The sequence below is a fragment of the Cyprinodon variegatus genome, unplaced genomic scaffold (assembly GCF_000732505.1).
Source record: "Cyprinodon variegatus isolate N-32 unplaced genomic scaffold, C_variegatus-1.0 Scaffold170, whole genome shotgun sequence".
Taxonomy (NCBI): Eukaryota; Metazoa; Chordata; class Actinopteri; order Cyprinodontiformes; family Cyprinodontidae; genus Cyprinodon; species Cyprinodon variegatus.
This window is the reverse complement of record NW_015150623.1, coordinates 1,141,063-1,157,294: the sequence shown is the minus strand read 5'-3', so window position 1 is coordinate 1,157,294 and position 16,232 is coordinate 1,141,063. Positions and strand designations below refer to the sequence as shown.

Here is a 16,232-nt window from a genome sequence, read left to right as displayed (position 1 = left end):
GTTAGGTTAATTGGCTTCTCTAAATTCTCCTTAGGTGTGAGCGTGTGAATGGTTGGTTGTCTGTGTGTCTGTTGCCCTGCGATGGACTGGCTACCTGTCCAGGGTGTACCCATAGACAGCTGGAGATAGGCACCAGCACCCCTCGCGAACCCAGCAGGGATAAGCTTGACGGAAAATGGATGGACAGTTTTATTTCCTGCACATGCCTTTATTTCTGATAGAGGAGTCGGGCCATTTATCGTTATCGAGGTAAAACTTCCTAATTTATCATGATATTGATTTAAGGTCATATCACTCAGCTATAGTGAAGGGAATGGAGAACTTCACTGAAGTGTAACAATCTTCTGTCTGCTATCTCAGGTAAACTGTCTTCTTTAGGTGTGCCTGTGCTTTGACACACTGGGATCCAATATAATCTTATAGATGCAGTTGAGCCATTTGATTGGGGTTTTCAGGAAAATGGATGCATGTAAAGGTTGCAGCCCATCAGCCCTTGAGAATTTCAGTTAGTCTGTGCAGCGACTTTCTTAACAGCCACCATCATGCATGCAACACAGCTTCCTCTATAAAGCTAATAAAACGCTGAGCTGCTGTGGATTATTGAATTTATATTACGGAACATCTTTATTTGATTTACTTATTTCAGCTGGTATTCATTTATGTTTTAGCCATTTCATCCCTTCCCTAAAACCAATTACTGAAGACTTGGAAAAACAAAAACTGATTTTGACTAGAACAAACCTTGCCAATTCCACTGCCTGAAACATTGAGTTTAATAAGGTACAGCGAGTTCATATTTTCAGTCCATTAAAAACCTTTCAACCTCTTGGAACTTGCATAAACTATTTTTTGTCTCTCTGGGCTGGTGAATATAAAGAATTCCCTCTAAAGATGCCGTGGTAAATACAGTGTGGAAACGGAATAAGAAAGCCTCACAGAGCTCTCACTGATATGATCTGAAATCTAAATGCTTCAAGAAAAGGACAAGCGTTACCATCTGTACCCCTTGATGTTTTAGGCCGAACAGAGCTGCAGGCAGCAATGCATGTGACCGGTACAGACGCATCATGAAGGTATGCAGCGTTATCTGGTTTTGCAGTAAATAGGAAACACCCTTTAGCCACATTAGTGCAGCACAGTGGTGTTTTAACCTACAGTATTTCTAAGAATACAGAGAGTTACAAATTTATTCCAGCCATAAATACTTAGAGAGCAGACGGTGAGAGTGCAATAAAAATCTAATAACTTCATAGACTTATTTATTTTATTAGAAATAACCAAGTCCTCTAATTACACATATTGTTTACCAGGTTACACAGCTGCTGCATCTCTACGTTGAGCAGTTTCCCTAATATGTGCTGCGCCCATCAGTATATATAAAAATAAATAAATAAAACGCAATGGAAACCGGTACTTTTTGCTTTTTAGGAAGTCGGAGCGCCCCGTGTAAAAACGACAACGTTGCGATTGCCTTACCTAGGCTGTGACCGTTCTTTGTGTAAAAGCAGGTGTTGTTGATGAGGTTAACGCAGCAGCCAATCACGTCGCCTGTTGTAAACGTGGGCCCGTAGGGTTGCCCGGTCCCAGACGAGCAGAAAGAGTGGCCGTCGTCTCCATGGTAACCATACGAGTGCTTGTCCCAACCTGAAGGGAGAGAACAGAAGAACAAAGTGACCAAAGCTGAGCACTCAGAGGGCAGGGAAAAGGTTCCCAAGGACATCAGGGGAGAATCATACAGTCAGGCGACCTCACTGATGCCGACGGGACTGAAGCAGAGAATAAACTGATTCCACAAACCAGACGATAATCAAATTTAACTCGAAGTAAACACTCTGGAATGATGAAAAATAAAAAAAATCTTTGCTACTAAAAATTGATGACATCACAACGGGTGAAATATGCTTAAGCAGTCCTGCTAGCCCTGTGTGACCAAATGTGCATAATTGTAAACTAAGAACAAAAACTTTGCAAGGAGAGAATTCTTAACCAAAAACTCCAATATGTAGCAGGTGCAACAGAATCCAGCTTCAGCACCAGAGGGATGTAAATGCGTCCAAATTCAGGGGCTTCATTTCTGACAAAGGTTGTCCAAATTTAAAGGTTGGGTCAGCTGAAGCCTTCGTGGCCCAGCCCATCGCGTCTTTCTAACGAAACAGAAACTTTAAATGTAAGAAAGGAAAGTAGAAAAAAAAAAACTTAACTTAAAACATTATAGTGTTAAGATATGATCTTGTAATATCTTTAAGCGAGCATGTAGCTACATAAAACTCAAATATCTGCTCATTTTATTAAGAGATGTCAACCACCAACCAGGTGGTTCAAGTATTAAAGTTAATCTGGAAATTATTAATTTACTCATCTTTAATACATACTTCAAAGCTCCTTAACGATTAAATGAAGAAAACAAAAAAAACGCTTGGGATGCTTTTTCAGGCTTCACAGCTCTGTGCGTCACGCTGCCTGGGTCAGAGAGGAACTGATGTTGCATTGAGGTAAAAGTGGAAGCGCAGGTGAAAGTCACATTTACAGCCACTCCTTCCAACCTTCACGGCCTCTACATCCTTGGACCTACTGGGTCCTTTGAAAGCTGCAGGACACGAATTTGAACACAGCTTCAGTTTAACCTCTAGAAGACCTCTAGTTAGCAAATCCATGTTTCCCTTTTTCATCTCAATGAATACAGAACTTTAAGCATTCCTATAAAGGCATTTTTAATAATCTGAGAGTAAGTATCTCCAACTCAAGAATAAACTGGGCAGTTTTAACTAGAATGATCTCAAAGATGTGTTCTTTACTTCGTTTGCTTTATGATGATGTTGCTTTATTGTGATGGAGGAACATGCTTCAGTATCCCAGCTTCCATGAGAAACGGCTAAACTTAAACTGGGAGCACACTCCTCTGAGAAGGAGGACAGTCTCTCTTTAGGCCCTGCTGGCCTCAGGCCTGTTTTAACCTTAGAAAGCAGAAGGCTGTGTGTATGAGCTATAGCTGAGCTGCAGAATAAATCCAGCCCCATACTACATCCATCACTAAGACAGTTCTTCACATTTACTGCTCTTTCATTAGCCTCCATCTGTATCTGCAGCTCACTCTGGCCCCTTGTTATCTTTAAAGAAGAGCTGGAGCCCCTGGGTGGGTCCAGTTTTCAAACTAATGAAAGGCAGTCTGGGCTCCTGCTTAGTCTGATAACCTCACTGAATGACGCTGAAGCTGCAGTGCGATGTCATATGGACCGGGTCGCAGAAGGAGAATCCTTTTATAGAAACAAGATAAAGCTTAACCAGGGCTGGGTCATATCACCTAAAAATAAAAACAGGGATGAATTTAGCATTTATCTGTTAAATGAAGTGAATCATGTTAAAAAGAGGTTCATATGAACCCGTTTGTCCAATTTTTCTGCTATAAGACCAGTATCTTTTGTCGCCTCTCAGCTCTGGAGTCGACCCAAAACTCCTTAGTTCCCCCTACAGACTCCATGAAACTTTCTTCCATTGACGTTGAGGAGCTAATAGCTCTAAACTGGATTCATAAGCTCAAAACTTTCTGCTCGGGAAATCTAAACCACCTCTGCATTTAAAGTGGTTATTTTTTGAACAAATCATCGGCTCACTGATTGGAGTCTCTGGATGGTGGCGATTTTAGTCTGGCTGATCAGTTTAGTTGGCCAGCAGAGAGCTCCCTCTCCGCATGCTCAGAGTTTTTCAGGAAAGCGGGGGACAGTGAATGAGCCAGTCCACACCTACCAGTCTGTTTCTCCGTCTGCTCAAACACAAAGCTTCTGACGTAAAATTACCTGATTCACGCCTGTCCACGAGGACGTTGATGTACAGCCCAGATTTTTTATGACCTGACTGACGACACCACCAGACTGAAATCCAAAAGCTTATTCACTAATGTTGGTGTTTTTTTTTTTCTGTTGTGTACCTGTAGGCATGCAGTTTGAGTGGGAAGCCACTCAACTGAATGACATTTCCACATTCATTTTTCGGCTGTCTGTAACAGCTTCACATTTGTGTAAACACTGTATTCCAGCCTCGCCATCAGAGAACATGCAGATGTAATCAGATAATTGAAGTTTCCTCTGACGGAGACGTTTCCATGGCTCAGCAGAATCCTGAGCAGAATACAAGCTCTAAACACAAAAAAATCCTGACATTTGCATAAATCATGAACTTACCAGGGAGTCTGTTCATGTTTACACCCTGAGCTGAGAGGCCGATGCCCATGTACCTGAGGAACAGACAGGGTAAAAACAATTACATTAAGCAAATCCCCGACATGTAAAACGGTGACTCTCCAGCACAGACCTGGGATAAAACATCATTGTTGCCATTTTAGAGGACAGAGGCAGGTAAAAACTAAATATTTATCTTCCCCTTCATCGTTTTCCATATAAACCTCCCTCCTTATAGAACAGCATTTCCTCTGCTTCAGTAAAATACAGTAACAGCTCTACTGTAAAGATACAGCTGTGTTGTGTTTGAATGCAATGAAAGATGCAGCATCTTCTGCTCCAGCCAAAATAGTTTTTTTTTTTCATAGTCAAGCAGACAAAAGAAAGGAGGAGCACAGCAGAGGAAAGCTGCAGTGACTTTAATTAAATCCTGTTTACCTGAAGCTTACTCAACATCACCGTCTTATCAGCAGAAGTAACACCAACCTTGGTGGAGTTTAATTGGTCTTCAAAAGAAACACTAACAATGAAAATACACCTGAATACCTCTTTAAGTATATGAAGTGTTCACATACCAACAGCTGCAACAGTTAAACCAGTTTGGCAGCCCAGTAAAATTCATTAGCCCCATTTACCCTACCCTTTTTTAACCGTGCCGGGATCGGTTCAAGCATGGTAACCGAGATAACTGAGTGTTAATTGCAGACACAACTGAACCGGACCGTGCCAGACACAGGCGAACCATGCTAACGTGGTACTAGTTCATCAATAAGGCTTGGCAGGTTCAGTTCTGGCTCGATTTCCTTAGACAGCAAAGAGCGCATGAGGAGACCACATCATCTCCTTAGAGTCAGACATTCATAAAAATACAAGCTATACAAGCCAGACTTAATGCGAGATTAAATGTGTAATTTAGTCTGGCCCTGATGATTGAGATATTGGAAGATTGTTGAAGAGAACACGTTGTCTTACAAACCATGTCTGTACCTATTGGCCAACGCGCGCAACTGACTGTGTTTGAGTAAGTGCAACAGAAAGCTGGTGGGGTGTGTAAACAAACAGCCTGTTGGTAAAACGCTGAATACGTCGTTCTTAAAAATGAATGTGCGTAGCGCCTCTTCCTGCTCACGTTTCAACGAAAACCCAAAGTCTAATCCTTCCAAAACTGATTCCAAAGCTGAGTCAAACGAGAACTGCTAAATAGTTGTTGCCATCTTCCTTGGCGTGCAGCTTTGTGATCACGCCCTCAAAAACCTGCCCGTTGTGCATCCAAAAATTGAAAACACATCTCTGCATTGCGATTGGCCTGCCAGTTCTAGGGCCTGGGGCATTGATTGAGACTAGACCCACTCGCAGGCAAAAATGATTTTGGCCGCTGGCGGGTGGAGCTAGTTCACTATGCTAGTGCCACATGATTTCCAGTGATGATTCTCCTTAGCAGTGTGATTAACCCCAACAATTGTTCCTGGATGTTACGGGCGCTGCCTTGTTGATTTTCTTGTTTACCTCTAGAGAGCAATAGTACCGTAGATCATCACTAGGAGGAGAGTAACCGTACTAGCGTGATGTGTAAATGGTTGTAAGGAACTGAGCGTTGCTTGGTTAACTGATCCAAGCTCAGAGTTGATCAATTTTCAGCAGTTAGTGTAAATGGGGCTATTTAAACCAACTCATATCTGCTAAACGAACTGTTTATCCAAAAGCACAACTTGGAACCAAACTAGAAGATTTATTCCCCTAAAAGCTTGGATGCTTTGTAACATCCAAACCAAACCAGCCTCACTAGCTCCTCAACAAGATCAAACTTTTCATCGACTCGTCTAAATGTTTCATATCCAATTGATCTTATACAGTTATAACTCATCAAAATTATGAATTTAATGCAGTTTTAATAAAACATTTAGTAGACGCAAAGTAAAACATGTTTAGTTGCTTACATGAACCAAGTAATGATTATATTTATCTCAGGTGGTGCATTAGGACATCATGGTGTAGAATATCATAGCAAATTCATTTACATAACCGTTATATTACTGAACTGTGATTAACAACAGACTTTGAAAACAAGCTTCAATAAAACCAAAGAGCTAAAAGCTCGACACATAAACAAGATAAACTTCTGTAATATCCAACTTTTTTATTCTTACCCATCTCGGCCTTTACTGATAATCTTCACCTCAAAGTAATAGACCCCGCAGGCGGCTGGGATGGGATGGGTCGCTCGTACAGATGCAGCATCCTTGGGAGTCTTGCCATGACCTTGGAAAACGCAAAAAGTAACTTTTTTATCGTTGATAATAAAGACCAAAAGCATCCCCTTAGGGCTTAGTGTGTGGGATCCTAATCTCTGCCCTAAACCACTGACTGTATGCAGATTCAGATTGATTGCTCAGGGTAAAACATTATCCTCACTGATAACGATAAACCCAGATCAGAGCAACATTTAAACCTTTGAGAGACCAGAAAGTGGGCCACATATTTTACACACAACAAACAAAGCAGACAGAGAACTATAGTGTTATTAATTTTGAAGAGGGATTATCTACAGTGCGTTCTGAAAACAGATTCAGGGAACTTTTGTATGATTTGTATGCTAAAATGATCACTAATCAAAATAAAAAAAAATTAACTGGTTCATTTTCTATAAATGCAAAGAAAACGTTTCGCTGTAGAATATGGCAGAGGTCATGTTATGAAGCAGAACCGCATGTACCGATTTGTGAACCTGCTGATGCTGGAGGTCTTTAAAGCTAACATTAGCCCAAGCAGCTGGAGTGCAGGGCTGATGAGCAGATCATTAGGGGTCAAATATCAGGCATGTTTACGCTGATGAATATTAGCTAGAAGCAGTTTAGCTTAGTTAAGCTTACATAATATGTGGACCACAGGGATTTACAACAAAACAAGATATCCTGAGTCCTTTTAGGTAATGCTGGTAACAACATATCTGCTGAAATAAAAAAAATAAGAGGTTGTATGTCTTCAACCTAATCATTCAAATCCAAATAACATCCTTAGCTAATTTGATCTTTGCATACCAAAATGCTACCTATTTATGTACAAGGGGGCATCTATTTTAGATTTAGTCCTCAATCTTTTTTTTTTTTAAGATTAGCTAATAATAAATGGGTATTCAAAACAATAGTTTAAATTTGTATGCTTTTTTTTTTTTATTTGATTTCAAAAATTTTATTTTAAAGTTCCTCCTTCCTCCACTTGCTTTCTATCCAACATCTGCCCTATGGTGCGCTTTGTCAAGCTACACTAAATAGCTTTTAATACCCCAGTCTAGTTTTACAACAGTGCTCTCAAGTGTTGTTAAGAGATTCGTCCTTGTTTTAGGGAAACAACTTTTTTTTTTTTTTTAAGGTGGCAGAAGCATGTATTAATATCAAGAACACATGACATCAGAATGTTATTAAATGCTGCAACAATGATAGGGACTGTAATTAACCCACCATATTTTTCTTTTACATCATCTTAAAACCTCCCTCTTAATATTCTTGTCACCAAGATCGATTGCTGGCATGCATTAAGGACACTAAAGATAGTACTGTTAAAAACTATGTTAATGCATGTCATTTAAAATGGATCAAATACAGAATCCAGTCAGTGTTTTGTGATTTTGAACACACTACTGCGGTTTGCAATTTTAATGTACTCTGTTTTATGCAACCAATTATATATGGGTGATATAATGTTAATGATATACTAAAAGCGATTTCACTTTATCTTTAAAATGTACACGATTCTGCAAAACACACAAATATTTACTGGCTCTCCAAACTTTACAACCCTCTGTTAAAATCCCAGGATATTCTGATGGAAAACAACTGAAATCCTTTCAATATATCTTACAATTTCCCACCTTTAATGGGCCATTTATTTGAATAACTGACAAGAAATGTACTATGGGAAAATAAAAAAATATCTAAAATGGAAAGATATGAGTATAAAAAGTGGGGCGCACTAAATACTCCAGATCTTGATTTTATACCCTAACATTTAACACGTGTGGTTAGGATTTTTTCTCTTGCTGGAGGCGGATTTGTTTTTGTTTGGATTTTTTTTTTCCCCGTTTAGACATACATTTTGGAATAGTGACACTGATGTTAGGTTTCATTCTCTTCCTAAAAGAATTAGGTTCTCGAATGCTGGACACAACCAGAACATACCAATTGTGCTTGCCATTTCTTCGGTATTGCGGTTAACTTCCCTAACCAGGTTATATTTTAACTTTTCATCAGTTCTGGAGAAATGTCCAGTTTTTGTAAAGTCATTGTTTTTCAGTATTTTCTGAAATCACAAACCATTTCTATAGCGCTATGGTATATAGTACAGCATGTTTTGTTCCAACCCTCCCCTGCCTTACTGCTTTATAAAAGAAGATTCTGTTGTGTTTTTATGAGTCCTTTGCAAAATGCAGTTTTCCTAAAGTGTGCAAATGATTGATTTTGAGACAGGGCAGTTAACAGTCAAATTAGATTTACAACAGATCTTAGAAGCATTTTTTTTTATTGACCTTTAAATTAGGCACTTTATATATGGCAAAGCTTTGAAACAATTAATCATGATCACATTTCTTTTAATAAAACATAAGGGTCTGTATACTTTTGAGAACTACTGCATGTCACCTTCAGGTAATAATAAAAACACTGTACTCCAAATAAGGTATTAAGAAACTCTAAAAACCAAAATATCTGAAGCACTTTCCCATTCCTTTCAGCACAGCATAAATACATTTCAACTTTGATCTTTTAAATAGACTAATATAATTGCTCACAGATTAGTGACACTTTTGCAATAAAACTGAGAAAGATTTTCAGATATATTGTTTGTCAAGTTGACATTCAAGACATAAATTCATCCTGTTGGTCTCTAGTCTGAATGCAGTGAGGATATATTACAGAACAGTTATATACTAAACATTGTATTATTTAAATGCTTTTTTCCCTTTGCAAAACTCTCAAATACACAAAATAGAGCCATCTGAACAGTTTGATGTTGCTGCGGCTTTCACAACCTAATGTATTATAAGGGTTAAGGTACAAGGTATATTATATATATTAAATTTTCTCTATATTTTGACCAATTTACTTTGACATACTTTTACAGTTTGGCTACAACAAATACTGATTAATTGTGACTGATGCAGCATTTTAAGTAGGATATGAAATCTAATCATAGATTGCACAGTTCTAACAATTTGGGTAAAGCTTTAATTATAATGAATGAATTTTGCAATAGTTTATCGATAGCATAACAAATAATAGCAGATTATTATTAGATTATTAGCAGAAGGGACAGATTCTCCAAAGGGGCTCATTTTTATGTTTATGATTACCTTCATTGTAAGGTGGAGATTTAAAATATAAGATGGTGTGGTAAGATCACCTGACATTTGCAAACTTGCTGCACAGGATTGGAGTACATTTGTTGTAAAAAAAGGAAAAATACTCTGGTTGCAACAAGGAAGAGGATGTGTGCAGAGGCCCAGCCAGACCCAGAATAGCAGAACACACCCAGGAAGCACAATTGCACCTATTTTTTTTTTAAAGCCGTTTCTTCTAGGCCTGCTCTTAGAACCTTCACTATGGTAGCTCTGCAAATAACCTGGATGTCAGATAAATCCCTTAATATTAAATCCTCTGCTGTGAGGAAATGAGATCTAATATGTCCTCACGGAGGCCTGAACCCGACCTCGACATCTGACACTATTTTATCACATCTTTAATTAACAAGTTATGCTAAATTAGCACACTAAAGGGTTGCTGCATTATGTCTTATTCTGACCTGTGTCAAACAAACATCAAATCTAACCTCGTCTAAGTGTTTTATTAGTAGCTTTAATTATGTTCTTTCTTAAGGATTCTTTTCTAAACAATAGCTCGACAGAATGTGAGCACTGTATGCTTCATAGTGGAAATAAAAGAGGTTTGCAAACTGGTTAGGTTAACTAGTAGCATCGAAGCTAACGAGCTAGGAGGTGGAAATTGGCAGCAGTTCCACATCGCCAGCTGGTCGGTTTGCAAGATGTCCTCTCTGCCCTGTTGTTGATCAGGCTACCAGCCTACTTTGTTTTTAGCCCCAAACAGCAGCTGCCTTTGCTATGCTAGCCACGAAGTTTGGCTAATATATTAGCTTCGGCTAAATAAAGTGCTAAAACTTTGAAGGGGTATTTTTGTCATACCTTTATAGTGAACGCGGAGGTTGTTCTGAGAGAGCCCGATGTAGCTGAACTTGTCTTTCGGGCTCCAGGAGCGGGGAAGCGGGGTCTCGTTTTCGTTAACGGCCGGATACAGTCGTCGAAGTCGCTGGTTTAGCTCTTTTTCCTGCTCGTTCAGAGCCGAGTCTCCGTGGACAACGACCGACATCAGAAACCCACAGCCCGTCGACTGTCCAGACATGGCTAATTCACGGCTTTTAGTTGAATGGCTTGTCAGTAACAAGCCAGGACCGCTGGAGTCGGTCAGTGTCGAGTTTTTAAAGGGGGGTGTTAGCAAAGCTAGCTAGTTAGCAGGCTAAGCTAACTGGCTTCGCTGGTTCGTATTGAGACAGCCAGAGTTGGTTAGCTAAGAAGCTAACCTGGCTAACGTTTTTAGCGATCGTTGAAATGGCTTAGGTTGACATTAGCTGCCACAAAGCCTCAACATCCACACAACGGTGACAATTTCTACTGGACAGGATCTGATGAGAGCAGCAGAGAGCCAGACGAAAAAAGTCAGTTTGGTTAGCAAAGTAACATAGTTGTTGGAGCAGGCGGATCGGCTGAAGTATAATAAGCTCGGCTAGGCTCGATCTTTTGTTTGTTGTCGGAGCGCTATCCGTGATCCTGATTGGCTGAGAGCAGCTCCACTCGCTTCCTATGGGAATGTGAAGTCAGTAGATGTGAATGTGCAAAAAACACATGATGCACAGATAAACCTGCACCCAAAAACATGCTCTTAGTTTTAAAAGTCAGGGGCAAACTTGTATTTATTTGTTGTTTCTCAATAGTCTCCCATTGTTTTTGAGTACTGGTTTATGAAACTAGCTCCCTATCCATATTACAAAGATTTCAAACAATAGATTGTCCACAACCAGATAAAACCTTCTCTATGATGTCATAAAATAGTCTTTTTTTATTTATTTATTTAAGTTTTTCACTGTATTGTTTATCTAATAAAACACCAAATATCATATTAAAATGTATTTGTTATCATATGTACTATACCACCATATTACATAAACTAAACAAAACTGTTTTTTTAACAGAGAAATATCAGCCTACCAAAAAATAATTTCCAATATTTTTTATTAGTGTTGCATCGATATCGATACCAGTATTGGGCAGGGCCCCGATACTGCACTAAAATTGTGGTATCGGTATTGGCGAGTATCGACAAATAGGGCACCGATACCATTTTAAGAGCTAAAAGTTTATTCAACTATTGTGACTCATTCCAGGTAGGCAATAAAAAGTTCTACTGGATTCACTTTGTATTAGTCTTTTTCCTGCTTCAAAAAGATAGACAGCAGCTTGACAAAAACATGATGGCAGTTATGCAGTTCTTCATATTTATACACACACATCAATTTCAAACAGATAGTATTGGTATCGGCCAATACTGCACAACCAGGTATCGTTATCGGGGCCAAAATAAATGGCATTGGTGCAACACTAAATAAAACCCCAAAGATCCTATTAAAATTATATATGTCAATATTGGTACTATACCACCATATAACAAAAAACTAAACCGTTTTTTTTTACAGAGAAATATTAGCTTACTAAAAAATAATTTCCGATATTTTACATCAGTATTTGTGAAGGCTGTTTTTGCAGATGACAGATGAACTTACTGGAAGGCATCTCTGTAGACCCAAAAGAAAATGACCAGGACTGCGACTGGATTGGACTCTTTGGATTAAAAGAAAGGCAAGCACACAAACATCCCTCCAAGCTTTCTCAGTAACTCCCTCCTTTCCATTGCCAGACATTCAATATACATCTGCAGGAACTATCATCTTTATGACAACAAATCCCTGGACTGCTGGAAGCTATTCTGTGGACTTGTTCACAACCACAAGAAGTCAATCCATCACACAGACAAGCAACTCTCTCAGGACGTTTTTGGACTGCTAAAGAACTTTGATTTTCTTCAACGAATGTTTGTGCATAAAAGCAATTTGTATTGTTTTTTACTCTACATATTAAAAAAGACATAAACCTTAGTTTGATTGATTTGTGATTAATCTGGTCAATTCAGTTTTCTTTTTACTTGGTTGATATATTTTTTCTGTAAATAACGGAAATACATTTTTGAATATTCATCATAATAAAGGTTTAAAAATGAAACACCATCAGTTCCTTAAAGCTTTTCAGGAAAGGAAAACATAAAGAGCCCTAAAATATCACGGTAGCTGCTACACTGTGTTAGGACTCTTTGACAAACAAGTCTCATACATCAGGATTCTGGGAGCTTCATATAAAAATGCAAACGCCAAATGTACTTCTGTAATTTGTAAAGACAAGAGCTCGTTGACGGCCCATCCACTTGGGTCCCTGACGAACAAAACCACTGCTAACTGGAAACAATTTAAACTCCTGATTATTTCCAAGACTTTGGGGTTGGAGGTTTCTGAAAGGTATTTTTCCCGTGATCTGAAACAAGAACAATTCAGTTTGCACAGACTGCCAATCTAGGTACCTTAGCAGGACCCTTAGCCCTAGATGAAACCCCAGGTGCTGCATTCTGCCCACTGCTTCCATAGGGATGGGTTTAATCGAAAAGTTATGTTTTGTTGTAATGACTAAAACTGATTACGGTACCCTTCTGATCAATAGCCTATATCAGTGGTAGGTAACATGGGTCCTCTAGTGCCACTGTCCTGCAGCTTTTGCACATATCCCTTCTCAACATATCCAAAACATATAATAAACTTATAAACATGCCAAAGAGGTCATTTGGATTTTTGTTTCAGGTGTGTTGAAACAGAAATGCATGCAAAGGTTGCAGAATATTGGTACCCGTGGACCTACGTTGCCTACCCCTGGTCTGCAGGAAAACATAGGAGAAGTGGAATATCTGGTGCTATTTTCTGCTTGGATGTCTTACTTAAAGTAATGGAACAATTCATTCTGTTCTCTACAAGAAAGTCCTGAATTAGGAAGCCCTGATCATAAACAATCTCATGACCTTAGGCTCTTGGTTACGCATGATAACTATCTAGTTCGACACTGAACGGGTCAAAAGCTAAATAAAGCTGCTTGACTCGCACAGTCCAATCCATTTGGGATGCTTTGGAATGACTTTAATCACGCTCTTCAGGCTAAAAAAAACCTTCCAATGCACCTAATGAAAACAACCCTGCAAACAAGAAACATTTTCATCTCCACTCTCACTGTATTCTTGCTCGTTCTGAAAGATTGCTGCAAAGAATGAGAAATCAGAATTAGCAAAAGCTTTATTGTTTCTGGGCAGCTTCCCACATAAGGTCAGGTTGGTTTGGATACCTTTAATTGAGAGCTTTAAATCTTATTTTGGGAATTGAAATTTGTATTTTCTCCAGTAATCTTTCTTTGGATATCTAATTTGTCTCATGATACAACAAATTGAAGTTAAACAAGTCTTTGGCAGGAGTATTGTTTATGCCGTGGCTACTTTCCTTACGGAAGAAATTGGTGGGATCCATCTGTACTGTTGGATTGACATGTTCAAAAACCCCATCTTAATGTTTTCTCCTTTTCAACTCATCAATCTCTGTTCATTATTTTATAAACTATTTGCTCTTCAGAAAGCTCCACCATGTGCTAATGTATACAACTTCCTTGTTGGTGTTATAATGCATCACTTAAGGTTTAAAAGCTGCAGATGCATGTTCAGATATGATCTAATCTAGCGGTATAAAGCGTTTTCCTAGAGAATGAAATCTAGTAAAACATTTCTAGGAGTCAGTTTGATCATTCAGAGTGATGCATTATTGGATGTAAGTATCTGGTACAGTACAAGCTTGACCATAAAATGGATGACGGAGAATCTTCATAGACATGTTGCAAGGAATAAAATAAGAATAGAAGCATGCCTCTCTGTGTTTGTGCCAAAGTCGGACTTATAAAACCGAAGGCACAGACAGTTACTATCCTCCCTGTTTGGTTTAGCAGCCTGTAAACGTCCCTTACACCACTACAGCATGTGGGAATGTTCATTTCATCACTATAAAGGAATGATGAAATGAGGTCTCACTCCCCGTGGGGAAACATTTACTCTGATTTAGATCAGGATCTTTGCAAAACAGGAATGGTGGAAGGCCTGGTCTGTTTATCATCCCTGAGATACATAAGTGCCAAACCAGACATGTTCTGGGAACGGCTCAGTGTTTGAAGGACTGGTCCAAAGGGGCGAATCTCTACTAAAATCTTCATGTGAATAAGTAAAAAGTCTATTTTTTCCAGGCCAGCCAAAGGAAGTCGAGTACTAGGATTTTAACAAAACCAAATATTCTAATTGATATTTATCTAACATGATAATTTATCCAACATTTACTTTAACTAGACCAAATAAAATGTTAGAAATGGCGTGATTTTTTTATTCTTATTTGTGGTTTGTTTTTCAACTGAAAATCACTGTAGGGTTTTTTTTCATGCATGTCAGTAAGCCAAAAAAACAGGGTTAATTCTGAGCCGCTGCAGTTTTGCCCAGAAAATGAAACTCCAGTTGATTTTTTTTTTGTGTTTCCCACATTCCAGTTGACAAAAAAATGCCCAGGAACCCGTCAGTCAGAAAATGTTGTTTGGTTTCTGAATTCCTTGATTACCATCCTGCACATTTAAGGTAGAAATGATCCTGACTGGGTTTTACACAACTCAGGTTTAAGCAACAAAAATCATCAGTATTGGTAGTTCCTGATTTGATCAGCAGACTGGATCAGTGGACATATGGTGCAGTAGTGAAGGATCACCAGTAGCCACTTCTATAAAATGCTTTCCTTCATCTCCAGTTAGGATTTTACTTAACATTATTTTGCTCTACAAAAGACCAACTCAATACTGCAAAAAATGCTAATTTGCATTTGTATTTAGCCCTCCTGAGTCACTGCTTTGTTACTTAGATTAGATTAGATTAGATGAGTTTTATTGATCTCACAGCGGAGGAATTCACTCGTCACATAATGGCATAGAAGTTACAGAAGGTGCAAACAGAGAGGAAAAAGGTGCATTAAGAATAATATATCTTCCAACAGAAAAGCTTTATGCAGGGTGATGTGCAGTGTTGTAGCTTAAGGTGGGGGCCAAAAATATATATAATTTAGTCTCATCTGAGTAGAAATTTTAACAAAGGCCAAATAAGACTTGTAGTTTTCTTTCAACAGTGATTTTCTCATGACATTTTATAGAGCCTCGGTTTTTGAATGCCCAAGCCAATAGTTGTCAACATATCCTCCACCTTTGCAGCTGCTCTATTGTTAACATGGCCCCCTTTGACACTTACAGTACCTGGTTGATGTTTTCATTGTACAGCTGGGAAGGTTTGCATGATCTATTGTTTTTACAACCAAACCTTTTAAACCTTCTTAATGAAGAATCTCTCAGGTCTCAGCAGAACAGCTGCAACTTATATTGCTTTTAAATCACACACATATCTGCAACATTTAGCAATAGGTAGCTTTGACATGCAATGGGTTGCACTGGATGTTTTTTAAGGGCATTTGAGTAAAGAGACGTTTAACAAAAGCACACCATACTGTTGTAACCTCTTCTCTCTACCTAATAATGTTTGTAGTGTTAAAAATAAAGCTTAAAGGGGTGTGAACAGGAGCTAGATGGGGGGCCAGGGGTAGCCATGACGACCCTTAGCCAATCATTGGCCACCCCTGTGGCCACCCCTACCATTTTTCCCCTCCAATACAGATGGTGGCAGCAGTAACACTCTCAAGTGGAATATTCAAAAAGAGTTTTTTTGTGGTTAATTATACACATAAATATACTAACATTAAAGATGATAATGATAATGCTCTTTTTAGAACTAGATTCTGTGTTATATGGGGATAAAGAGAAAATGATGTGTCTCTGCAAGC

At 38.7% G+C, this 16,232-nt stretch overlaps 1 protein-coding gene across 1 annotated transcript in view; it reads right to left on the bottom strand.

The window, feature by feature from the left end:
- ranbp9 (RAN binding protein 9) overlaps positions 1 to 11,000 on the bottom strand; it is a 26,457-nt gene extending 15,457 nt beyond the window's left edge. Inside the window, exons 1-4 of the mRNA XM_015378344.1 lie at positions 10,366 to 11,000; positions 6,323 to 6,434; positions 4,179 to 4,231; positions 1,477 to 1,644 (exon numbers count right to left, since the gene is read on the bottom strand). Coding sequence (XP_015233830.1) covers positions 1,477 to 1,644; positions 4,179 to 4,231; positions 6,323 to 6,434; positions 10,366 to 10,582 — 550 coding nt within the window. The 5' untranslated portion in view covers positions 10,583 to 11,000. The remainder of the gene's footprint in view (positions 1 to 1,476; positions 1,645 to 4,178; positions 4,232 to 6,322; positions 6,435 to 10,365) is intronic.
- Between the last annotated feature and the right edge of the window lie 5,232 nt (positions 11,001 to 16,232).